Source organism: Pollicipes pollicipes, unplaced genomic scaffold (assembly GCF_011947565.3).
Source record: "Pollicipes pollicipes isolate AB1234 unplaced genomic scaffold, Ppol_2.1 Scaffold_3447;HRSCAF=4054_pilon_pilon_pilon, whole genome shotgun sequence".
NCBI lineage: Eukaryota > Metazoa > Arthropoda > Thecostraca > Pollicipedomorpha > Pollicipedidae > Pollicipes > Pollicipes pollicipes.
In genome coordinates this window covers 15,951,672-15,978,595 of record NW_023596297.1, presented here as the reverse complement: position 1 = coordinate 15,978,595, position 26,924 = coordinate 15,951,672, and the positions used below count along the sequence as shown (strand labels likewise).

Sequence of the window (26,924 nt, the reverse complement as noted above, 5' to 3'; positions counted from 1 at the left end):
CCTGGTAGATCGCCGTGTGATAACGTTACAGAGCCAATGAGCACTTTTCAGTAGCCGTATCGCGGCAATATCCCACAAATCGATCGCGGACAATCGGGTAGACTGCTCCGTCAACCGCCGCTTAATGGAATCCCCACGACCCTGTCAGGCAAATCGGGGCCACCCACTTACCTTTCGGCTTGGACGTAGTAGATCCCCTGCTGGGGCATCTGCAGCACAGACGACTATCCCTGGCGGGCACCTGTTCACAGTCCCGGCCGGCAGTGTCTCTGTAACACCTGCGTGTCTTCCGGTGGCCACGGTACGGCGCAAGCCCGACCCTGCGCGCGCGGGAGGCAGCGATGCCCACCACTCGGCGCACCGTACTGCACGCGCCGTACTGGCGGTGCAAGGCGGTGTGCAGCGCTGCACGCGGCGGCCGTGCACACCGGACTGTTGACCGGTCCGTCGGGCGGCGCCGCAGCGGCGCCCGGCCAGTATGCAGGCGACTCACCGCCGCCACCGAGTCAGACGACCTCACAGGGGCCGGCTCTGGCCGTGGCAAACGCCAACTTTGGCCTGGTCTGACTGAGGCCATGCCTTATGGATCTGAGCAGCAGGCAAGAACACGCGGCAAGTCCAAGTGTTTCCCTGATCCCCATAGGTGACATCACACCACCAACAAGGAGAACATATCTTTCGATTCGCGTGCAACATGTATGCTGTCCGATCGGGCATCTACCGGAAAGGCCCACTGCGTCAGTAAAACCATGGAATGCCGCCAAAGCCGCCCCTCTAACACGAGCCCGGCAGGTGCGGGCCCACCATGTCTCGTGCTCAGGAGTCATTCCAAGACCCGGAGCAGCTCGTGCTGGCTCACCGCGGCCTACAAACGGCTCGGTGGCCGCTGGACGGCAGGGTCAGAGCGGCGGCGGTAGCAGCGCGCGTCTGCCTCCAGAGGTCACTGGACTGCAGCCGTATCCAGGTCAGACGGGCCCGCCAGCTCCGGCGCTACTCGCCCAGCATCCCATGTCTCGTCCGTCTTCTGCTCTGGATGTAGTTAGCTGCATATTTATACACCAGGTGGAGCAATTCAATACGGATGGCTATTCTAGGCGACGGCTGACCACTGTGCAAACCTGTGAGGTCATGTGGTGTATCGACAACATGCAGCATGTGCATCGACACCGCCAGAGTGCAGCCGCTCAGGTTCACACAATAAGCGGAGTATCCAGTCACCTATTCAACGAGCTGCTATCCCCTCAATGCCGTACAGCGCGCAGATATTCGAAGGCTGATCGTTAAAGCCACGATCACCAGCTGATCCGCCGGTCTGGTGGCACGAGTATGCATATCATGTCTGACGATGAGAATGTGGACGGGAAATTCCAGTTGCCTCTTGGAGATTGAAGTTGTGGTACGGCTATATGTTTTGTTGTTTTGCATATGAATGCATCGGTTATCACATACGAGCGGCCACGCGGTTGCGAACATATCCGGACAACGTCCACCGCGAAATCAAAATATTTTAGCTGGTTTACATTAAAAACACGATACATAAAACATTTACATAAAACACGATAAGGTTGCGGAAATATGTTGGAGCTCGTTAGGGGGATGGAACACCCATAAATTTTTAATGTTGGGCAAAAATAACTGCACATGCTTTACAAATAGGTGTGGCAAATGGCTAGGCAGCTGTTAGTTTAAGAGTAACCACCATATCAAACTAGGAGTAAAAAAGATCGCCAGAGCTTAACCTGCCAAGGGCAAGGCAAACGTTGGTGAGCGTGATTCTCTGCCAATGACGTCAATGCCGAAGTCGCTGGCCGGTTTGTGACGGTCCAGCTGTTGGCAGCGTCCGTCTGTTGCCACCCACGAGGATGCTTGATAACATCGAACGGATGACAGGACCAAGGCCCAATCCCACTCCATGACAGCTACAGCCATCTGGTCTGTCACGGTCCGACGGTCCCCCCACCACAGTGGTGAACAGGCATTACAAGACCAGACCGTGGGTGTGAGACCAGTCAGAGGCGGTCATGTGAGTAGCTAGAGAGCCGCCAGTGTCCCATTGTCCGACCAACTAAGTGTTGAAAATAGCAACACAGAGTAACACGTTTGTCTGGTGCTGGACGCTAAAGGCAGCTTTTCCTTCCTTCTAGTCTTATTCAGAATCGTCCTACTCTTTTTAAAATTCCGTCAGCTCATGGGACAATTTTGTATGATCTGGCATGACATGTGACACTTTTCATGTGCCCCATGCTCCATAACTTTACATGCAATCATTTGAGTTGCTCTTGTAGCATTCACTATATCTGACGTAAACAACTAAAGCTGTGGTGCGGTAACCAGAGCCGTACAGAATGACATCGGCGCTATTCGGCCATAAGTGGAGACCAATGAGCCGCAAAATTGCAAAAACGCAAAACATAAAGCGCATGGAAAATATTTTGTATTAAACAGAGCTTATCACAAGTGCTTACCACCGAACGAACGACATGGTACGTTTTTCGGACGGGAAAGTGACGCTTTTGCTCCGTTCACTCCCGAAATCAGTTTACTCCCCAAAGCCCCGGCCTGTTCTGCAGCAGGAGAAAATTCACATGGAGAGAGTGAGGGTCTCAGTCTGTCAATAAAAATCGGGACTTGGCAGCTGGTGGATCTTGCATCCTTGCATTATGGAGTCTGATCACTGCTGCGTCTCATACGATGAGAAGGGTTGGCCCAGCCTAGATTAAGCGCATTAGCATTAAGGATGCGGCTTACACTGGATGTTTTGGATCCGTGAATGACTCGGACCTCCACCCCCTTTTATTCTGCGCTTGCGCGCATAACTGGGGAGGAGCAGAAGCAGTAGAGGTGGCGGGACTGGCTAGACAGCTGAGGAGTGAAACAGCCTCTGATAGCCTTGGTTCAAGTGGTAGACTGTGATTCAAGTCGAGTAATTAACTAATGCGACACTGTTATCACAGTCTGGCTAACATGCTGGAGACAGTCTTTCACGTTCTTCCTTCCCGCCATAATTGACGTTAAGCATTGCAACATGAAAGGTCAATGGCATGCGTTTTAAAAAGAGGAAAGATTGTAGGTTAACAAGCATCGCAGCTCAAAAGCTGAATTAAGCCTCTGACCTGCCACTAAATATTCTTTGGAGAATAGTTAGTGGCAGGGGCACCCAATCTGACCTGTCACCTTTGTTACCGGATTAAGATACTCGGCTGACATGAGGGCGACCTAGTCTGGTACTGCTCTTTTTAAGCTGTAATTTGAGCCGACAAAGACATGTATATGAATCCGGCCTAAATGCACCATCAAGATGCGCTAATAAACAAAACCTCTCAATCACGCGACCGAATCGAACTCTACTAAATTCACTCCACTAATAAAACAATTGAAACGAGAAACCCAATCAGACCACCCAATCACGGTGACGAAGTGTGCTGCCGAGTCGAGCGGCCGGGCCGGCACCCCCCGCCGCGCTGCGGAGAGGTGCCGTCCGTCAGCGCTCGCTCTGCCGCGCTGCTGACGACAGGACGCGTCGGCCGGCCAGGGGCGCCACCGGCGCCTGGCCCACTTGTGGGGCCGGACCGGGCCGGGCCGGACCGGGAGCGGACCTGCGCTCCCTTGTCTTACCGTGACGGAGCGACGGTAGCCGGGCCAGCCGTGTCACGCCAGAGCGCGCGCTCCGCCGGCGCGCTGCCGCTCACAGGTGGCGGCACCGGATCGCGATAGCTGCCGTCACCGACTGCCCGGCTGGGGACCGTCACGCGGGACCCCCAGCCGGTGACGGCGGCCCGCGGCTGTACCCCGCTCCGGGGTCCTGTGCGCAGCAATCTGGGGTTCTTGGAACGTGGGCGACGGGACGGACAGCGCGCACTGCGCCCCCTGCACTGCGGCAACGCATCCACACATTGAGATAAGGCTAGGTCATTACATCTGCATTCACGCGCGAAGTACTCATTCTTGCTCCGTTCAGGCATTCATTAGCCTTGGAGCCCGTCGCGAAAATAAGAGCCACCGTAATGCCGCGGCAGGGGTTGTGCCGTGATTTAATGGAAGGTGGCCAACCCGGGAATGGCTGGCGGTCGGAAGGCATTGGGCGCCGGCGGCTGTGCCAAGGGCATCTCCTCCTCCCAATGCTGATCTCTCTGAGCGGCAGCCGTCCTAGCCTGTCTGGCACACTTGCCCGCGGAAATAGGTCTCGTCTCGCATGCCCGCGGCGGGCGGCATGAGCACGTGCACTGGGAAGTGGGAGCCATTGACTCCTGGCGCCGGCAGAGAACCGGCAATCAACGGCACTCCTCGCAATCAGCGTGCATTGATAAACAGCTGAGGGCGGCATGCCGATGGGCAGGCGCGAGGCGCCAGCGTTACTTTAATTGATACAACTGCCGCGGTACAGCTGATGACGGATGAAGCGTAGCAGAGTGCGGCCGTCTCTCCTCGGTCGCGTATGGCCGGTGACGCTCTGATGCCTGACCGGCTAACCCGTGTTCCGACCGTCCAAGCAAGTGTGAACACCACATCGTGCTTGACGTGATCTCCAACTGATCCATCTGTTCCCGCAGCGAGACCAGCTCAACCACACCTATCATCATCTGCGGGCCGCACGTAACAACACCTGTGTTCTGCAGCAGGCATCAAGTGACTCACCAGCGTACCCGACACAACTGCTGGCCGCATACTTTTAGCTGCCTGAGGACCTGAGTCCTCCAGACGATTTCCCCGGGAGCTTCAGTCGACCTCCGAGGCACCTGTCACTGCCGCCATGCAGAGGCGCCCAGCGGCGGCCTCGCGCACAAACAGTGGCGCCGGCGGCGCTGGGCGCGCCGGCCGCCGGCGGCTCCGTCCCAACACGGCAGTTGCGGCCGACTAGGAATGCAGAGGTCGGGCCGGAGGGCTCGCCTGGCCCCGGGCGCGCGGGGTATATTGGAACTGCGCCGCCCCGACCGCGCAGCCGCCGGGCACCCAATCAAACCACACGCCTTGTCGGCTGGCTGGGGGCGGCGGCGGCGGCGCGCGCAGAATGTTCCCACGGCTGGACGCTGCCGTGACAGTCGACCGTTGGAGGGAGAGGTGGCGGCAGGGGCCACAACGCGCCCCGGGCGCCGATCGAAGGAGGCAGCATGACACGCATTCTCCGTGGACGGTGCGCTCAGAGAGTGGTGCGAGCTGAGGGATTGGTCGTTTAGACATGCCTGAATGTGGCGTTTCTATCGGTTTCTAGCCACTTTCAAATGAGCGGAGGCAAGTAATAGTTAATGGTAACGGTAGCCAAGGAAATGTGAAACTAGAGGAAGCCTTTGTTTAACTTGACGCTCCTAGATTGAGTCGTATGGTCCTTTGTTCAGCTCGATATATTCAGTAAATACCTCTGGCTCACAGCCGCTCTCGTATTTCACATTTGTGCTGGAAAATCCCGGAAGGGCGAGCTCATTTCGGAGGGGATATCTGATCCAGGTGTAAGTCCCAGGAAAGTTTCAGTTCACTTCCCCAAACACAACAGAAAAACCAATAGCTTGTGTGTAATATTTGGCGGATTTTACACTGAGCAGGCGTTGAAACTCCAGCCTGGTATGACAAAGATAATCAATAACAATAAGAAGTTTCGCATGCACACACCGTCATACTGCGGTGTACGCGGTTGTCTTATCCACAAGCTACATCTACCTATAATGCGTACAGAGGCCATTATGTGAGATTCAATACGTTTTTAAAGCTAGGCATTCACCCAAATACCGCAGCAACTCTAGCCAACAGTGATGCCCTCTGAACGTCAAACAAATCGACCAATCAGCGCGTCGCCGAGCACAGATCACAATCAGCAGTCTCCCAGCCAGCGATTACCCGCTGCTATGTTTCCGTCGAAGTCCCATGCCCGGCCCGCAGTGCCTCCCCCCCCCCCCCCCCGTCGCCGGCGTCGGCCGCGCCCGCCGACCTACCTGCGCGGCTTGGGTCGGATGATGGGGTGTCCCTCGCTGGCGGCCCGCTCTGGGCGCCGGTACTGCTCGGCCTCGCGGAACTCGGGCGGCGCCGCGCTCGCCGAAGCCATCGTGGCGTCACTGCTGGCGCCGGCTCATCCGGTGACGCCCGCCGAACGACGTCTCATCTGGCTCTGCCCACCTGTCAAACGGGGCGAAGTTACAGCGATGCTGCGGTGGCCAGCGGTGACGCCCGCCGAACGACGCCTCATCCGGCTCTGCCCACCTGCCGATCGGGGCGAAGTTACGGCGATGCTGCGGTGGCCAGCGGCGGCCCCGGCGGCGACGTGGTGGGCCTACGCGTTAAGTCACGTGTTTCTTTAAGGGAGTGATCCATATCTGTATGGAGCTTTTAGTTGCGAAAGCCACATTGAAGATCATTCTTTACAGTGTATAACACTGCGCTTCTTAGAACCTTAACCTCTCTAGTTTCTGAGCTACACGCCCGCGAAGATGTGCAGACTATTTCGGGGAGACTATTTCAGAGTCACTCAGGAATTCATGACGCCATAAAAACGTCATTCAAATCCTACAATTCCATTGGCCACGCGGCGATCAAGGGTTAAAAAAAACAGTTGTAGAGCCGTTCATATCTGGCGGTCGTAAATACAATTTCCAGATGTAACGGCCACCAATTTACTTTCCATCAATGCTATGCAAGGTACGATGACGCAGTCAAACAATGATGTATTTATAAGCATATTTGCTGAACAGAAACATTGTGTTGCCTAGAGTACTCTTTTCCATTTAAAAGCATATCAATAATTATAAGTGAGATTCTTTCATCATATCTGACGCTTGCTTCAATATCTTCAAATATAGAACATTCCTTCAATTGTTTGTTTACAGAGTTTCGTCTTAATCGTTTTTGTAGAAGACGAGATAACGTTCGCGTGTTTCTGCATCACGATAAGTACGGTCGTGGAGGCCGGTGATGTAACTGTCTGTATTGAATGACGTTTGTTGAGACCATCGCTGGATTTTTGACGAGTAGTTAAGTTGTCACCTTTCAGAGTCGGGCGCTAAATATTGGATATCGGAAGATCTCCAACAAGCCTACGGAGCTTGCCCAAGAGGGCGCGATAGCAGCTCGCTTTATGAAGAGGCCTGGATCTTTGTCTCCAGACAACACGTGTTAACAATGACTAATGTTGGATGACACGAAACGAAAACACTCTCAGTTAGACTCCCGCTACATCCGCACATATCAAGCGCTTTCAGGACATGCATCTTCAAACGCGCCTAAAGCTGCTTCAACGAATTCAGATAAACCTTGAGCCGACGTTAAGTCGTGTGACAGCATCACTTTCACAAAATAGTCGGTTGCCCGTTTGTCTGATGGTCTTAAAACAGCAACAATAGACCAATAACTTTCAATTATCTGCAAAGGTCATCAGGAAGGCTCATACACCCTCAGTCATTACCTTGAGCCCTCTGACTCGTACTTCATCCCCAGAGTGATCCAGCTTCGGATCAAAACAGGTGGGACCGATGCCGGTCCGGACTACTTCAAAATGACTTGGCTGGCGCGTAGTGAGAAGGAACTGTTTGAGTACGCTAGCACACACCTGTTGCAGGTATCAACGCTGGCATTCTGTTCCTTAAAGAACGATAGCGGTTTACGATGTCCCTTGTTACGTTTCACCAATAAATCGAATTGAGTCGTGACGTAAAACCAGCGAGTGTCTTGTTATCTACGGTATCGGTATGCCCTCAAAGTGATTAGGTCAGGTCAACCAATGACTATCAAGGTAAGACAGCTTTCTTAACTTAAGAATGCATTGTCGAGTACCTTTGAGGATGCTGTAGCTTCTCGCGAAACTGCCTTAAAGTGTTTCATTGAATTTGACGTGACCTGCTCTTGAATTCTAGTTGATTGTGGGCTGTTTCAAGTTTCTATGCAACCTGGTTCTGGAATACAAATCTGGGCATAAGCTGAGCAGAAACGCAGTCCTGATATACTCCCTTGGAAAACAAGGTCTTATGCCGCAGAAAGGCGTGTAACATTCTTATGATTATTGTCAGGTACGAACTATGACCTGATCCGGAAGTTAGCCGCTTGACCTGCGATATCAAGCCACTGGCTACCAAGTAATAACTGACGTTTGTTTTCTCGCTCTGCGCATCATTTATGACACAAGTGGCTACGGACCACCACTAAAAACTCCCCGCCCTGCGAGCTAGTTAAGACACAAACGAAACGCAGCTCTCGCTCTCAGCATCCCGCATCACGCAACGAGCCAGCGTCATCACGGCGCCTCGGTGTGCGCCAGCGGCGGCGGCGGCGGGCGGCACTTTCGCCGCAGCGCCGCCGGCTACCGCCAGGTCACGAGCTGCACACGGCTTCACGTCACCGCCGATTGAGCGGGAAAAGTCTGAGACAATCGCTCGTTACCATAGCGGGCCACTTTCCGAGAGGAGCGCCGCCCGGAGAGATCGCTCTGCCGCCGCCCCGCGCCCCGTCGGCCCTGGTTTGAATAGAGGTGGTGGCGGCTCCCACGCTAATGAAGCAGAACGCCAGACGATCGCGCGCCACCGGCGGCAAGATGAAGGCGTCTCGCGGCCGGCGAGAGTCGGCGCAGTGGAGGCGATCTAGCCCGCGGTCGGGCCGCGCCACCCGGCCCCCGCCGGTGACCGCTGCCACCGCGGACTCGGCCCCACGCCACCCGGCCCCCGCCGGTGACCGCTGCCACCGCGGACTCGGCCCCACGCCACCACGGCGCCCTACCCCGGTGACCGCCGCCACCGGGGACTCTGCCCCACGCCACCCGGCCCCTGCCGGTGACCGCCGCCACCGCGACTCGGCCCCACGCCACCCGCCCCCGCCGGTGACCGCTGCCACCGCGGACTCGGCCCCACGCCACCCGGCCCCCGCCGGTGACCGCTGCCACCGCGGACTCGGCCCCACGCCACCCGGCCCCCGCCGGTGACCGCCGCCACCGCGGACTCGGCCCCACGCCACCCGGCCCCGCCGGTGACCGCCGCCACCGCGGACTCGGCCCCACGTGAGCGTAATGTGGAAAGCGACGGAGCCCCTGGAATATGGGCAGATGACGTGTTTTTCCGACGGCGACGATTGCCCGATTGAGAGTACAGAAGGCCCGCACCAGTTCAGCCAACTCAGCCATCAGAGGTGTTTGTACAGTCGGGTTTTCTGGCGACCTTCTATGGGGTGGTGTGGCGCCACTAAATCTGATATCGTCTGCCCGGCCTTTCCCGCGAAGGGTGGCCCCATCAAAACACGGCTGCCCTCCATCAACTCTGAGCTGGCTTGAAACGCGTGGCTTCCTTTGTTATCCCAGCAGAAGATGCTTGGAAAGCACCCATGCGCATTCACGTTCATTCGCGGCGTTCGTAAGTGGACCGGTGATTACGGTTGTGAATTATTCAGCTTAATAAATGCTAATGCTGAAAGTGGAAGCCCGTGAGTAAATGAGGTACTCTCACTATTTGGATGATATATGGATGACTGTCATCTCATTAGTGAAGATGGAGACAATAGTTCCGTCAGAAGTGCACAAAATTACTTTAATTCTTCCAAAACTTATCCTGTTCCACATTTTCTCCGACTCATTCATAAATCTGTGATATCATCTCCCGAGAGTTCCCAAGTTCATCGGCTGCGACTCAATTGAAACCAATCTAAGCGAACCGGATATATCCCTTTGTGGGGCTTTTTTGAGGTCAACGATGTGGTAAGCAGATGCTGATGAAGCAAATTCTGTCAAAGCACCATACAAATTATGGATAACAATTGGGTTAGATGAAAGCTGGTGATACTTTGTGGCGCATACAACTGACGTGATATTGACCTGCACGATAAAGTGTCATCGCCCTACTTCCAAGCATCTTGTTAATACTTAAAAGCCACACCTTCCCTCTATTTCTCAGATCTACAACCTTTTCATCTGTCAAACACACTCGGGATTGGTTAGATAGGAGGACCAGCCAGTTTGCCTACCACGTTAAATGGCTGCGTTGGCTTTAGTTTTCACAGGTAGGGCTTAATAATCCTGCCCGTGCGTGAACGCTGAACGCTCCTCATTCTTCTCCCCATTGCAATACCTTTTATATTACGTTTCCTGGGTTTGTCGCTGGAATGGGTAAGTCCGCATGAATGGACAGGTACTTTGGTGCAAATTAGCACCTATCTCAGTCATAATGTGTTTTCATACACATTGGCATGCATCCCGAAGCCCCTTGATAAACGGTAGAGATGACAGACAAGCCGAGATGCTTCTCCTTTAATTTAGGGTCGTCATATATTTTCCCTCAACGCTGTCGTATGCCAGCGCGTGCGATACAACCAAACCAGCCGTCGTCTAGTCGCGGGTGGTGCTAGGCAATGCGACAGACGCTTGCCCTTAATGAATGACGACGTGCTTCCCGGAACACAACTTGCCCGCCTGACACAGATGTGGTGCAAAGAAGGCTACTAACATTGTAAGATCCGATCACTGTCAACCATTAATCTGTCGTGACACGCATCCCATTGCATGCCCGTTCCTTTTAGTTGACCTTGGCATATTAATATGACAGCAATGTCATGGTACCCTTGACACTGTTCAATATGGCAGCAATATCATGGGTGTCCTCGCGGTGCATGAGCCATGTGCTGTTCTGAAACATGCTAACGGTTTGGGTGCCTTCCGTAACCAGGGAGCAAAGGATAACTTTACAATAGTAGTGGGAGAACTGCTTCATCCTTGCGTTTGTTTTGCAGGGGCGCACCTTCCTACGATTAGTCACGTCGTATCCACCATGGCATTACACCTGGGAGTGATATGCGAGATGTTCCTGACGCCAATACACCGCGCTTACAGTGTGCATGCGGATAGGCGGCGTGCGGTGCGATGTGGTCAGAACACTGCGAGCCATATTCTCACAGTGGGCTGTCCTCTGTTGGGCTGTAGAGACAGCCTGGTCGTCGGAGCACTTTGTGGACGGCACTGAGCAGTAATGTAGCACCTTTTTTCACTCGCTCCGTATGACTATCATCAATTTGGCATAAACCAACGAATTCCAGGCAAATTTATTTAACATAAGGGGTGCAAAAAGTTTCCGTGCATCCCCACTAGGAAGAATGAGCCACAGCCAAGCGCACTAAAAAACAATATCTGCGGCAGGACCATAATTTGTGTCTTACAGCTGTTCAGAGCATAAACACTACTAATTTATTGCGACTTGGTGATCCTATACCGCCAGCTTTACCTGTACAGCAGGACACATTTATTGGTTATCACTCTGTCCCACTCCATTTCATCTGAGTTTGGCACTTAAGCATAGTGACATGTTAGCCCTACATTGTTGAGTGCATTTCTGGACCGTGGATTCTCAAGAGGATGAGGTGCGTGGCTCAGTTGGCTTGGGGTACCACCGTCGATAGCGTTTGCCACCTAGCGGTGGGTACTAGCACTATAGATTCAAATGTCCTCTAGGTGGCGCTGTGGTGCCGATCGCGAGTCTGTCCATCTGTTGATACAAGCCGCAGTCAGGGGAATTCACCACAATTTTTGGAAGCTTGAGCCCACATGTATTTTTTAACATTAAATGTCCCCAATGGCATTGACGAAAACTACACACCGGACAATGGGAGACGTTGTACGCCTGCAGCGACATTCTTAGCCCTCGCTCGAGAAGGGGTCAGTTCGACCTCCAAAGTTTTTCTGGAATAGTTCCCGAACGGCACGGCGCAGCCGCGCCAAATTTTGCATAGCTTTATCAAATCGACTAGCAAATTGCTTGTTATCAAACATTTAGATATGCATTTTAAGGTCACTGACCTACGGCAGGTCAAAGTCAGGTCATGGATTCAGCGGTCAATTTCTAGGGAACCGTTCAATCTGATTGCAAGAGCGAAGTGTTAGATGAGGCCATACATCTCTGAGATACTTTGTTATACAACACAGCAATTAAATGAACAAATTCAATTGATTTAGGGTCCGGTCAAGACCAATAAAAGTCAGGCCAATGTCAAAACAAACCTGCTTTATTGCCCTAAGGTTTGTTGTATGGAGCAGCTCCTGGCGTTGATTTCAAATGCATTGATAACAGATGCCACATTTTACGTTTTTCGTGGACTTTTGAAGGATTAAAATAGGTCACTGACCTAAAATGACCCAGTTCAACATTTTGTTTTGAGGAACATACTGCCTAGTGTAATCCTTTGTCCCTTATTTGAACGCAAATCTACCGCAGTCTTGTATGATTTTGGTCACCACGAAGTTTGAAAGGTCAAACAAGGTCACTGACCTGAAATGAGGATGTGGGCTTCTGCTTAGAATAGGAATCTAAGATCCGGGAGGACTTTGAAAACCAGCCTGGAGTTTGATCTTATTTGACTCCAAGTCATGACCTAAGAAAATAAAACTCTAACTGAAGTTAGTTCACGTACAGGCCAACACACCCTGTGAATTCGGTACTTAGCTTCCTTATCTAGCTTTCTTAGTTCTTGAGATCTCAGCGGCGGAAGGTCAAATTGACCCCCCCTCCGAGCAAAGCCTCCCCCCCACGCGAGCGAAGGGCAACCAGCCGGCCACCCGGGAGCATGTTTACACACTCGGTCACCATGAAAGGTCACCATGTGGATTTTGAACCTGCGCAACAGCAACAATTCTGCCAGCTTGCCGGCGTGAAAGCGTAACATATATGAACCAATTGGTATTTCGGCGAGCATTGCGGATCATCCAACACGAAAATGCTAAACATCTTAATTGGGTCATACAGCGACCTGATGAGCCTACCCAATTATGATCGTAAATTAAATTTTGTATTTGATGTTGACATATCTTTGAGGTCACAGCATTTCCAGTGCGCTTCATCATTAACCCATGAGCGACCGAAGTAAGAATAACGTGCTTATGTAAGCCTCTTACAGTGTCCTAACGTTAAAACTGTCCTAACAAGTGTGTAGTTTAACAGTGTTTAATTAGCCCTACCGGAAGGTAACTTGTAATCTGGGTTGGCAGTTGGTATCTCATGGCACAATGATTTCTCGGAGAATATTTACCTTAATCTTCATGTATCTGAAGTTGTTTCCCCGGTCGGTGGCGAGCTAGATGCATTTATTTCTTGCACTGTGCTGGTGTCCCTTAGGCTTTAAGTCATGCTGCCTATTCCCAACCGTGCACGGCTCGAGGAGATAAATGGGTGGTTAGGGGGAGGAGCAACACTCGTTATTCCCGGCTGAAGGTTCTCGAGCTCAAATTCCCGCAGGGCAGACGATGTGATGTATGCGCTTCCATCACAGCTTGGCAGAGAGACTGGGGAAGACTGGTTAATGGGGCGGCTGGGCCAGAGAGGACTAACAGCTATGCAGGTTGGCAAAGAACCTGGCGTGAACTTACAGGTCATTGGATATCAGCATTGTGTGCTTTTAAATGCATCATGCGCCCCTCGTGGGTGCAGATCGAAACATAAGGTTTATGACAATGGGTGGGATATGGCTGACTATGGGTTATGAAATGGTTTATGAGTATTGACTTGCCGGTGTGGCAACAGCTAAACATTTTTTGTTGCGATGGTTACGATCGTATCATTTTCACTGTATTATCTTACTATTATTTCACTGTAGTGGGTGATAGTTTTGCGCTGCCATGGTTATAATTGTTCAGAACTGTGTTGTGATGAAGTAATTAGAATGTCACATTGCCTCCTTACTCATTAGTTTGTAATGAGTCCGGATGTCGGACAGTGTTGGGCTATGCTAGGTAATGTGAAGACGGTACATGGGATCTGAACCATGCGGTTAATCAAAATTCTTTGTGTTCTGGCTGCCGACATCTGCTATGAATCCTGAAAAAAACATCGACAGTAGCAGATTCATGGTACGCTCGAGTGCGCGTGATATCGGAATGATGGAACACTGCCGGATACACGAATGGCAGTGGCTCTGCGTCAGCAGGATTCAAGTTCCGTTTTTCACCAACATTGTGTTGAGCTCATGTCAGCACGATGTCGAGTTGCCAATATTTGCCCCGGCTTTCCCACGAGCTGTGCAGATTTCGCAGCTTGAAAAGTTTACGCTTCTGGTCTTAATAACAAAGCGTCACGTTGTGGTCAGATTACAACACCGCAAGGAAACCCATGCCTTACTAGACAGCTTTCCATGCAGGTGCACTGCAAGACTGCACAACGACGCGTCAATGATCGTGCTACTTGTCACCGGAAACTACACGAGATTTGATCAGTTGACATTCGACAAAGACATTAGGCCCGTAAAAGCGTCACGATCGGCACACGCAATGTCTCATGTTTCCATGTTTCAAACTCGCTGCAATCAGTAAGTTTTTGATGCGCTATGGTGCAAGCAAGCCCTCCCGTGTCTATATGGTTTCGTACAGGCGGCTCCAATAGCCTCTTAACAAAATGAACTTATACATATATATATATATATATATATATATATATATATATATGCATTAAATTTGTTGTAGGAGGCAGGTTACCTGCGTTATGTTCCCATACTTCTTGTCGATGAGTTACGATCGTGATTTTATGTGCAACTGACCTATTCATGCCTTGCGATACTGGCCGCTGGTGGCGCTAATCCATGGCACATATGACGGAACGCTTGCACAGAACTAGGCGCACGGTGGTCAGAACGGCTTCACTGCCAGGCCACATACGCGTGATTTATGCTCTGTCGGCCTCATTTATTGACGGTGTTAGCCGTCGGTCAACTTTTCAATGTTTCGACCGATTTGTGGACCGACTTTGCTTGTTAGTCATAGCTGCGGTTCCAAAGCATCCTGACTCGGGCCGACTTGTGCTAAATTCCGCCTGAGTGGAACCGATTTCGAATACGAGCGAAAGCGCGTGGTGAAGAATCCGAATCTGATCCCGACGCAGTTGAAATCGATTCACTTGATTCAAAATTCAGGTTTTGAAAGGATAGTAGGTAAATACCGGTTAGTACGTAAAACTGAATGCTTACGCAAAAGTCTACATTTGCGTTGATGATATAGGTATGTGCATACATGTGTGTGTGTGTGTGCGAGTGTCTGTGTACGCTCCAGCCCCTCAACTGGTTTCAACGTCCTGTAACGAACTGATGGAAGGAACGGATGCATGTAGATTGCAGCAACATCATCGTGTACCTATATGAAGTAGCATTAATATAGGAGGCGGCCATCAATGATGTTACACATTCGCCATTTCCAACGCTCCCTCGCCCCGCAGTCATGTGCTGGTTCCACTGAACGCCCCCCCCCCCCCCCCCTCCCTCTCCTCGTTACACCATGTTAGGCGTCACTTCCCAGAGTTCCTTGTCATTACAGAAAGCCAACGCCATCCGGCTTTAAGGTTTTAATTTGTGTTTAAAGACAACCTTCCTCTCTTGTTTTATTTCCGTTACGCTTCATTAAAGCCCCCCCCCCCTTCCCCTCCATGCGTAAAGTAATTTACGGACGGCGTTTACATGCTGATGTCTAAAAATGAGTGTCTTTTACATCAATATTCAAGATAATTTGAAAAAATGACTATGTTACATTTAATGTTATCACATGCTAGCTACGTAACTCACTTTGTGCAATGCCAAGTCAACCCTGTAAACGCCCTCGTATACTGCATCGCCAACATTATGTAAATCGGGTGTCCCCAAGGAGGAGGTGAATCGATCCTGATTCCTTCGCATCGCCACATATGTATTCAATCATAAGGGTGCAGCCACACCTACTGAGACACTTCGGTTCAGCCCGTTTTTATGTCGCTGAATGTATGAGCACCGACAAAGTCGACGAAAAGTCATTGGGATTCGAAGGGCTGTCAATTCCAGTGGCGGCTAAACCTGGCTACACCACCGCCATGAAAAGCCCGCTGAGCGCACTGTTACAGGCAATTGGGCAGGTTAAACATGGTACGTACACCAATGCTTAATTGGCGTATCGTCAAACTGGACACTGGATGTGCAGTAAGTTACCGTCATGCAATCATCTGTTGTCTGACCAGTAGAAATAGTGACGGCAAAAAATTATGGAAGTGTCTAACATCATCAGGTGCAGACAGCCACATTAATATCTTCAGACAGTTAACCAGCAGGATAATTACTCGTTAGAAACGGGGACAGGAAAACTTTTACTTTACCTCATTACATGCTTTAAGTTCTTATGCTGACCATAACTGACCTTCCATATAACAGCACGTGCTAGTTAAGCGACGTTATCAAGCAAACACTGGTCAAATTGCCAAAAGTCGACATTTCAAGCCGAGGTCATGGTTACGAGTTAACACACATTAACATACGTTAACACGCGTCTTGTCGTAACACATCATGCCGAAAAATTAGGAGCTCAAGACCTGGTTTGCTTGCCGCAGTTCTCGTCTCCCTTCATTGAAAGCCCTGCTGTGGGTTGATGACAACTTTCTTCGAGACTTGCGACTGCCAATTGACACTCATTGACCTCCGTAAACTATACTGTTATCCAGCCTGCAAACGACAGGGTTCGCACCACATTTCGAAGCAAATGAATGATCGTTCAGCATGGCTGAGCGTCCCATGGGGCTCGCAGACAGAGGTCGCGTCTGTGACCAGCTTGTGACAGCGACAACACTCCGAATGCGGCGGAGACGAGCCAGTCAGCCACCTGGAGCGCAGATATGACTTAACTTCCGCTGGACGACGTGAGGGAGCAGCACGAAGCCAGCGGCGTGTCGTGGTGAAATCAAAGAAAGTAACTGCAGCAGAGTCCGGCTGAGCGGAAAAATAAAGTGAAAGCACGAGTATCGAACTGAAGGAAAAAAACACAACTCTCACGATACTCAAATGTATCTCGACCGCCTCGGTTCGCGGTGAGTTCACACTATTCACACCCATGGCGCGATGCCCTAAAGGATATATAGTTATCTTATATGAATTACAGGTGTAACCTGCTAGTTTCGCGTCTTCTCTTCAGGCGATATTCATAGCTAAAGATCTAAAAACTAGGAGAAAGTGCGTCCTTTTAAGCCAAATAGAATATTGCGCTTGCAGCCCATCTACTCCATCTGGGTCCACAGGTAAGCTAATTTTCGAACTCTCATAGCTACTCGTCTCTTCTCAACATCCCAAGACATCGGTAATGTTAAAGACAAAAAAAAAACAAGAACTGCAAAGATAACCTGGTGTGATGAAACTCTCTCCACCGCTCGAAAGATTTCCTCGTCGATATAAAGGCTCGTTCGCCGGGTTCAGATCACTGCAATGTTTTGAGACAATGTTCTATGCCATAGACCACGTGAGACGCGGAAAGCCAGATCAGATGGCTTGTGTCACTTCCGGCAACCTTGTTAATCTGAAGACCCTCTAATCTTCGGTTTTCCATGATGTAAAATAGTCATATCTTGCTTCATGTACTTGTTTTGAACAGCAATAAATCCACAACTGACAAGATATCAAGCTGGAAGCCATTGCAGCCTATAACTTATCATAGACCGCAGTGGCCTGTTTTGGTCCCTAGCCGCAAACTCAATGTATATAATACAGACAATTTAAAAGGTAACTTAAAAAGCGTAGAAGCGTGACATCTAACGCATTTTTGCAAGTAAAATCAAGCTGCTAATAAACAGCAAAAAGGGATTATAGTCAGCACAAAAGTAAGGTCACTTCTCAAACGCGCACCACAATATCCGCGTCATTCTGCGAGCTTCCGGCTGTTGCGCAACACGTTCCCCCATAGTCCGGCGGTCAGCTTTACCAGCAGCCTGAGTCGCCCCCACGACAGCTGGCAGTCGGTCGGCGCGAGGGCGGCGGCTCCGTCGACGCAACAGCCGTCACCGATCGGGTTCAGAAGCCGCTGGGGCACTGCACGGAATATCATGAGCCATTCAACAAGGCCTTATTGCTCGTCAAGTGCCCATCAATTGCTGGAGCAAAAGCACACGATGCATTAACGGGTCAGTGACGTCACTAAATAAGCGGGCGTGCAGGCGGCATTAGGGCAGACTGCAGGCGGCGGGCGTTTCGGGCGAAGCGTCATCATCTTACGCCGCGGGTTTCTGTTTTCCGTGCACTATCATAAATAGCGCACCAGCTGTCCTGCCAACAGGGCGGGGCTTATTGCTTTACTGATAACGCCGACCGAGACGGGTTCGTGCGGTCATTATGCATTTATGGCATGCAGTTCGGCCATACAGAATCAGGGAATCCTCAGTCCGTAACGCAGTGGGAAAGGAATTATCTCAGCACCGTTAAGGTTGCTGGTTTGAGACTCGCTACCGACTGCATTAATGTTTCGTCGGCTGCTTTTGAGGTAGAGCGGGACGCTCTCCGCGACCTCCACAATGTGCGTGATGGGTCAGTTTTGCTGTCAACGGCATGAGATAGCGACAGCTCCGTCAGTGGAAACCCAGGTCACGTTTCGTTTGGCCGGGCGCAAGCTTTGTTCGGTATTTCAACTGCAGTCATGAGTAATCAAATGCTAATTCGAACGTGATAAAGACGGGGTTCCACAATATTTCATCCAGGGCTCTCAGTAAGTGAAAGCTCCCAGTGTTTACCATCTAAACGCGTGTCCACCAATCGCTTTTGTACACACATGTTCCATTTGTATTGCCGTCTAAACACGGCCAGGGAATACAAACATTTCAGCCAATGCATTTTCAAAAAATGTATTTCCGATTCATTCGGATGTGCACAAAGAGAGGCAATGTTTTAGGGGCATCCAAAAATTTTGTCACGCCTATTTTGGCATTTTCCGCCCTCATATCTCCCTCCCCCCCCCCCCCCCCCCCGGTTATGCACTGGTCACGCTGGGAACCTCACTTCCCGCTGGTTTCGATGTGTTAAGCAGAACGCACCAGACGAGTAATGCCCCTCTGGCACCTAATTGAGCTAGATTTGCGAAGCAAATAACGGGCGCGTTCCTGGTCATGAGAGGAAGCCAGCGGCATCTGTCTGTAACGGTTTGATTTGCTTTAAAATATTTTTGCATTATTTACATCCACGCCTGAGCGTAACTTCACGCCGTCCGAAGCCCTTTCCTCCTTTGTCACGCTTCCGTTGCGCTACACCACCTCTCCCTTCATGTGCAACCTAGTTTTGTGGACGACCCCTCGCATGTTTACATTATTTGGACGAAAAGAGCAGATAAGTACGGATGCGTCAAAAATACCGAAGCGCAAACGAGCCGAAATGCCATGAAACACTGCATCTAAACTCCTGCTACCATTTCTCTCTAGCTTTACTCCTGCGATACGTGGCCACGAAAGTCTCCCTGTTGCGCAGCCCTCCCGTGCTAGGTAGAGCTCTGCACTGTGGCGGAGACCTGCGCGTAGTGCAGCCTGCCACCATACCGTGGCGCTCTCCGTCATACCGTGCCATTCCTCCGCCATGTCGTGACAATCACCCGCCATACCGTCGCACTCTCCGTCGTACCGCGCCACTCCTCCGTTATGTCGTGACAATCACCCGCCATACCGTCGCACCCTCCGTCATACCGCAGCACTCCTCCGCCATACCGTGCCAATCCTTTGCCATGTCGTGACAATCACCCGCCATACCGTCGCACTCTCCGTCATACCGCAGCACTCCTCCGCCATACCGTGCCACTCCTCCGCCATGTCGTGACAATCACCCGCCATGAAGTGACAATCACCCGCCATACCGCGGTACCACTTGGTCATATCGTGGTACTTCTCTGCTATACTATGACACCCCTCCATCATACCGTGGAATTCCTCCGTCATCCTGTGATATTACTCCGCTATACCGTGACACGACCCCATCATAATGCAACACTCCTCATTATACAGTGTTGTTCCCCCGTCATACCATGGCGCTCCTCCGTCATACCGTGGCACTCCTCCGTCATACCGTGGCGCTCCTCCGTCATACCGTGGCACTCTTCCATCATACTGCGTCCTTCCCCCGTCATACCGTGGCACTCCTCCGTCATACCGCGGCACTCCTGCATCACACCGTAGCTCGCCTCCGTCATACCGTAGCACTTCTCCGCCATACCGTGGCACTCCTCCATCACACCGTAGCACTTCTCCGTCGTACCATGACTCTCCTCCGTCATACCGTGGCACTCCTCCGTCATACCGTGGCACTCTTCCATCATACTGTGTCCTTCCCCCGTCATACCGTGGCACTCCTCCGTCATACCGTGGCACTCCATCTCACCGTAGCACTTCTCCATTGTACCATGACGCTCCTCCGTCATACCGGCGCTCCGGGAGCCATCTGAGTGTCGGCCGGCGGCGCGGCGCGGCCTGTCGCCGCCGGAGCCGGCCCGTATATAACACAGATAGGCGCACACCGCGTAATTGGGGTTCAACATCCGCGCAGCGCGGCCCGCTCAGGGCGCCGGCGGTCGGTCCGCCGAACCGGTGTCGAGCAGAGACTGGGCAGCGGCAGCGCGTTGGTCTCATGACTGCCCTTCTCTCTGATTGCTCCCCGGGCAGAGGATGCGGCTGGCCCTCTGCCACACTGTCGGGGAGAACCGGGCGGAGTCGGAGGGGTGGAGCCGCGAGGAGTCCGTTGGGTCTCTGTCTTTACGGCTTCATCGTCTCAGAGCAGCTGGGAACGGCTAAGTTCCTTCACATGCACCATCACATCTCGCCCGACCAGCGGCCGGGCCGTTTGGGCGGGCGTCGCCCACCGACTCATTGCGGGCGGGGTGCACCCAGCCTTCCTGCAGGATCATTAACACTTCGTCGTAACACGTCCACGCGGGATCTGGGCGTGCATGCCGTCACCAGTGCAACGCACCGCGCCGAGGCCATTGGGCCGCGCCGCCGCGGCCAGGCCGAGTCAGCCTCCGCCGCCGGGTAGCGGCAGCCGCGTGCGCGTGCACCACCAGGAGCCATCGGGCATGGTCGCTGCAGGACTGCAGAGGCCGAACGGTACCTGAGCCAGCGCCGCGGCGCCCCGCTGTGACCTGCGACGCAGCGGCGTGGCCCTGCGGCGCCGCTGACCGCGCGCTGCGCCGCCCGCACCGACGCCGGCCCCGGCGCCGGGCTGCACCTCAGCTGCGGAGCCAGAGCTGCCGGGCGAGGGCTGAGGTCACACCTGCAGATGGACGGCCGCGATGGATGGCGGGTAGCCATTGGTCCTTGTCACACCCTCGCGGGCTGGACGAACACAGCAAGAGGCTTGTTGCATTCCGCTCGTGGTTCTGCGGCTTCTCGCCCCCTCGCCGTGGTGCTGGCACGGCGGCGGGAAAGCACGCGGCGGGCGGCGCCGGCTCCAGCTCCCAGCGCGACGTCCCGAATAAGGCCAACTGCATGCAGCACTCGGCAATCTCGCGGCTTTGACTCTCTCCTCGTTGAGAAGTGGAGATGCGATCAGGTCGGCTGAGGCGCGGTGGACAAAAACGAACGGCCGTTCTCCGGTCCCGGCGGTCGTGCGCGCCGCCGCCACCTGGGTGCCAGGTGAAAGGAGCATGGGTGCCGGGCAGCGCAGGGGCTGATTGTTGCCGCCACAGCAGCATTTCGTCTTATGGCCCCCACCACGCACAATATCTGATCGGCTCCGCCTCCAGCCGTAAACTTGTTTGTCGTCTACAGAACTTGCCGTTCTCCCCTGTAAAAACCTGGGTCTCACAAAATTGAAATTGAAATCGCATGTGAAGTTGCATGTGCGTGTGATATTCCTCATAACTTGGTCTTGCACAAAGCTGCGTTACCCTGCTGCTAAGCAGTTTACGCAGTTAGTAACGTTGAACAACTGAACTTCATTGGACCGTTCTACTGTTCAGGCAACTGAGTTAATGCGCTTACGGCGCAATACGAGTGAAACAGCTAAAAATAGTTTTGACGTCTGAGATATCTTCCAATGTATAGAGCAGAATCTATCTGTATATATTGATGCTGGGTCCGTTGTCTGCGATTTTGCTTCGCGTGGTCTACCCTACTACTTTAGGCTGACTGTTTGCACAACGAGCCGTTAGACGTCATATTAAAGCTGAGAAATATCGGATAAACTCGAGGCGCTCCAAACATATGAGACTTCCATGCTGTGTTGTTACATAAACACGGGACGATGCACTGTGGATTGTTACATGTGTCTTCGGGACTTGAAGCGCGGAAGAAGTGATGCAAACAATTCGCTTTGAGCTATGCTGAGTGGGTTATAATTTAGATGGAATCCAACGGGTTCTCATCATTATACTTCGCATGTTGTCCATCAATCAATTACACCATCCATCCACATCACCTGTACTCCGCTCTCCATAATTCTTTGTCTTTCCTACCATCACACCCACTCTCTTTTTCCCGCAGGTGTCTTTCCCCGCCTATCCACATGTCTCTTCCCTCCTCGCGTCCTCCCTCCGCCGCCCTGGAAGCGTCTCAGCCCGTCTTTGCGGGCTGCAGGGGTGCGGCTCGGCAGCGTCCGGTCCAGAGGAGCCGGCGCAGCTCCGCAGCTGGCGTCCCCGCCGGCCGGCGCGGCGGCATTCCGGACGTGTCACGTGATCGACCGAAACAGCTGACTGGGCCAGTGACCGGGTCGCGGCGCCACGGCCCTCTATCAGCCGCTGCCTGCGGCGGCCTCGATCTTCCGCTCGGATTCATTCGCTGCTGTGAGCCGCCGACAGTGCCGGTTGACGCGGGTGTGGCTGGTGCTGGCTCACGCTCACGGCTCGCTTGGGATCAAGAGCCCATGTTAGTGTTGGTCCATCACGTGAGTGTGGCTGGTGTTCCGCATGAGTGTGGTTGATGCCGGCTCACGAGCACGACTGGTGCTGGCCTATGGGCAGGGGCACATTCTCGCAAAATAAATCGAGGAATTGCATGGTGAAAATGGCTGTACCTATTCCAAGGCATCCCAAAAGCATATTTTCTCCCGGATTTGGCATTCTTGCTTCTCAAAATTGGATGAAGGCTGGAACTAGCCCCCCCGCAACTGAAGACCAAAGCATAACCTTGCCCATGAGTGTCAGTAATGATGACTCACGCGTGTGGCTGGTGGTACCCATTGGCCGTAAATGAGCGGTGATGTTAGTCCGTGAATGTGGCTGGTGTTGGCGCGTAACAGTGGCTGGCATTGTCAAAGAATGGGGCTGATGTTGGCTAGTGAGTGACCACCAGTGGGAGCGGCTGGCGCTGGTTCCAGCCGCAGCAATCGTTCCGTATCGGTGAAGGGCTAGATCGACACTGAGAGGCTAAGGACTAAGAGATGCCCTCTAGATGATTCCTGTGGTCATGCATGGGGATGATGTGATTTTCTCCAGCATCTAGTCTTTCGACCTCGGGTTTGCCATTACCATATGCGAGTTAGGCATAATAAGCAGCTTTCAGATAGCTGCGACCATTTTGTATTTATCTCTCTCTCACGGGACGTGCAATGTATGCCCTGGCCCCAAAACAAATGTAAATGACAATAAAAATGGAGATGAGAACATGATTCCACAGCAAAGCATCCAAGGCCGCACTGATGCACATGTTCATCGGAAGACCCGTCATGGTGGGTAATGAACTTCGCTGCACCTAGATCGAGACAGCAGGGCAATACATCATTGTCAACGGTGAATCATTCATGTAATCCACAGGTAGGTCTCCAGCCTCTGTAGAGTGGCGGAGATATATGCAACTTAAAGATATGCGACAATGAATACCGCCATGAACGTCGCGCAAAGTCTATTGTCTAGAGACCACATGTGCCATGCGTCGCACAGTCTATCGGTCGAAGCCCACATGAGGCGTACCGCACGTGAGCCTTGTTTAATGGCTTTCACAGCGGAGTAAGTTTCGGGGCATTTGAAGTATGCGGTTGCAGCAGTGCACTCAAACACAAAACAGCCACTTCATCGCTTTGCGTCCAGATGAGCCCGAACGGAAGCTGATTTGTATTCTTTGTAAGGAAATCATCATGGTTGTTTGCCGTCCTGGTCTCGGCAATCCTAAATATTCGAAGGCTACGGGAGAGGAGAGGGAAAAAGGTGCTCCGCTGCAAGGTGCATTCGTTGCAAATATGACGTGTGCAACATGATTCATTCGGACGCTGTCCCGAGCCCGCTCAGGGCCAGTCTCTGGCCGAAACAGCGGCCACTTAAGCGGGGAGGGGATGGGGGGCGCCCGTGCCGCTCCGTGAGGCAGAGCCGCGCGATAACGCCACTTTTTGCAGCGCCCGTCGTCACCCGACCCCGGCCAGCCTCGCTGGCGCGTGCTGCTGCTCCGGGGGCGCGGCGGCAGGCGCTTCCGACGGCCGGCACCTCGTGCAAACAGACTGCAGAGTGGCGGGCGTGGCTAACACGATTCGGTGATTAGGGCAGCGGGGCGGCGCTAAGCCCGTGTGACGCCGGACCGGGGCAAAAATGTGCGGCATGCCCACACCGCCGCATTATGGGAGAGTATCACGCGAGAGCTAGTGCTCCCCGCCGTGGAGACTCCGGCGGACCGCGCGTCTGCAGGCATATCTCGTCCCGCGACGCATGCTCAGCGATGGTGCGTGACGAGGTTCCTGCAATACATGCGCCATGCCCTCAACTGCAGACGAGCATGCACACATGTACACGTGTAGGTACATGCATGCCGACAAGCGTAAAGAACGTCGTAGAGGAATGCCAGGGGCAAAGCAAAACGCAATCTTCTACCGTCAGGACTCAGTCTGCTAAGGATTATTTTAACACGTGTGCTATCATGCGTTACTTAAGACAGCCAACGCAGAGCAGGAGCGCTTGATGTGCATGTGGCTGCTTTCGTAACACGATTTGACGCCTGAATGTCTCTTTGCGGCCTTGCATTTCTAGGCCGATCACCGACGCAGCGACGCACGCAATTTCTCGCTTGAACTTATGAACTGAGGTCATCCACCACTCAGCACGCATTTGACCGGCTCACACCCACCTCAAAACCTCGTGTCAGGGGTCAACCAGGGCCGCTCCAAATTGTGGGAACAACGGTCGAAACAAGCACACCAGCTGGACAGCCAGTTATCATACCTTAAAAGCCGTGTAACTTGGCGCGAACGGCCCACACCAAGGGCTAGAGAAAAGGATGTGATTGAGGAGATGGGGAGGACGTAAACCCATCCACCCTTCGGAAAGTCTGCGGCAGGCCTCTGTTGTCAACACCGCCATGTAGCGATGGATGGGCGGCGGGCGTCCCGCCAAGGCCTCACGAGCCTGAACTCTGTGCCACCGGCTGGCGTGCTCCGTCGCAGAGCCACTGTCAGGCTCGGCCAATCCGAAGTGGGCATCCCGTTTTTCAAGGACAGCCGTGCGCGCCCAAACGGGTCATTCGGTTCGCCTCTGATGCAAATTCCGAGTGCCACAGCTCGCAGTCACGGCCGAGTTTCACTAGCGAGCAGCGGGCGCCGCCGCTCGGGGGAGGCGCGCCGCCCGCTCATCGCCGGCAAGTGTGTCAAAGCTGCGTTTAAAGTGGCAACACGTAGCAATTACACTGGTATCAATCACCATTCCTTCCTCGACTCCAGCGCCCTTGGGCCAGGCGGCCGGGGAAGAGGAACGCGACGGATCGTTTGATCGAGCCCTGGCTAATGGCCGAGGAGGCAGATGAGGGAGGCGAGGGCTGTCACGGCAGCTGGAAGGTAGAGGAGGGAGGTGAAGGATGTCACGGCGGCTGGGAGGCAGAGAAGGAGGCGAGAGGCTTTCACAGGAAGCTGCAAACAGGGACAAGACAGGGGAAGACGGGTCAAACTTTCTGTGTGTTTCCTCGGGGCCGGAGGTTCAGTTCTCCCGCGAGAAGACCTTGGATAGGGCGATAGAACGGTGCACGGCCAGTGATAATCGGCTATGTTGGCATTTCAGATCATCCCGAGTCCCAGCTAACCGGGTAGCCTCCTTTCGCACAAAGCAGGTCTTCACAGGGCCTCGGCCGGAAGGAAAACGTACGTCGGCAGCCAAACATCACATAACTTTCGACATGCATACCATTAGCAGACAGAATGAGAGCCCAGCATTGATTCGATTCTAGGTCCTGGCATGCCAAACCTGCGCGTTGCGATCGACCTGCTTGACCTGCTTAGAAACTTCCACGTCTATCTACCGTTGGAATGCTGATCACGGGCCCCACGCCCAGGCCGCGCCTCCGATGCCGTCCATACCAAGTGGCCGGCCGGGAGCACCGCTCAGCTGCGGTCTTTTATCAATAGCTGGAGCATGATCAGCGCGTGCTGGTGACGTCAGGGTGGAGGGGCGCCACAGAAATCTTTCTAGACAAAAAAGGAGAAAAGTGACCATATGGGTTGTTATTGACTAAAAGGGCGTAATGAGCCATAAACTTCTGCAAGCTTCTGCTCCTGTTCTCTCCATTCTCAGTGCTGGAGAACTTTATGGGTGAGCATAAAACTGCAGGGACCACATTCTAAGACCGTACCCGTTTGCTGGTGGTGTGGAAGGCTGCTCTAGATTTGAAGGTGATTTTTGGGGCGATCAATCTTTCCAGTAAGTAGCAGACAAACACATTTTTTTAGACCTGGTTTGTGAACCCCTCCACGTCGCCGCCGGATTCCCTGGAATCCGTTAAGCACCTCTAACGGGCAGGCTTGTCCCACGCAACAACCAGAAAGCTAGCGAGCAAACACTGGCCACGTAGTACACGGCCAGACCGGTCGGGCGCTTCCGCTTCATCGGGCACTGAGCCGGAGGCAGAAACCTGCAGAAACCAGCACCCAGGATCACCAGCTGCCATGCGAAGAGTCCGGTCGCTGAAGGTGCTCGCAGCCGCTCTACCGGCGCCCACACTGACTGCGCAACACTCGTTTTCATCGGGTGAGGAAGTGGCCCGCGCTGGCACGCCGCGAGGCGCGCCCAGTGCAGGCGCCCGTCTCTGGCGCCCGCCGCCACCGAGTGCGGACGTCGGCTTTCGACCCGCGGCGCCGCCTTCAAACCAGCCTCCTATCTCAATCAAATCGGACGGGCCGACGTGGCCGGCATATAAGGGTGCGTCGACCGCGCCGCGGGAGAGTGCCGTCGGCCGGCCGCCGATGACGGACTGTCGACCATTGTGTGGCGTTGATCGTGGGCTGGAACAGCCACCGGCCGCAGACTGCCGACCCTGGCGGTCAATCGCGGCCCTTAG

The 26,924-nt window shown here is 53.2% G+C and overlaps 2 protein-coding genes across 2 annotated transcripts in view; both read right to left on the bottom strand.

Moving 5' to 3' along the window:
• The window catches only part of LOC119092197 (ankyrin repeat and BTB/POZ domain-containing protein 2), a 97,947-nt gene that overhangs the window by 52,477 nt on the left and 18,546 nt on the right, over positions 1–26,924 (bottom strand). Inside the window, exon 3 of the mRNA XM_037215174.1 lies at positions 5,925–6,105. Within this exon, the coding sequence (XP_037071069.1) occupies positions 5,925–6,034 (110 nt within the window). The 5' untranslated portion in view covers positions 6,035–6,105. The remainder of the gene's footprint in view (positions 1–5,924; positions 6,106–26,924) is intronic.
• Positions 6,059–20,080, bottom strand: LOC119092196 (leucine zipper protein 4-like). The gene is made up of 2 exons (XM_037215173.1): positions 19,711–20,080; positions 6,059–6,105 (listed from the first exon to the last, which is right to left on the bottom strand). Exons 1-2 carry the CDS (start codon positions 20,078–20,080, stop codon positions 6,059–6,061), a joined length of 417 nt encoding a protein of 138 aa, XP_037071068.1.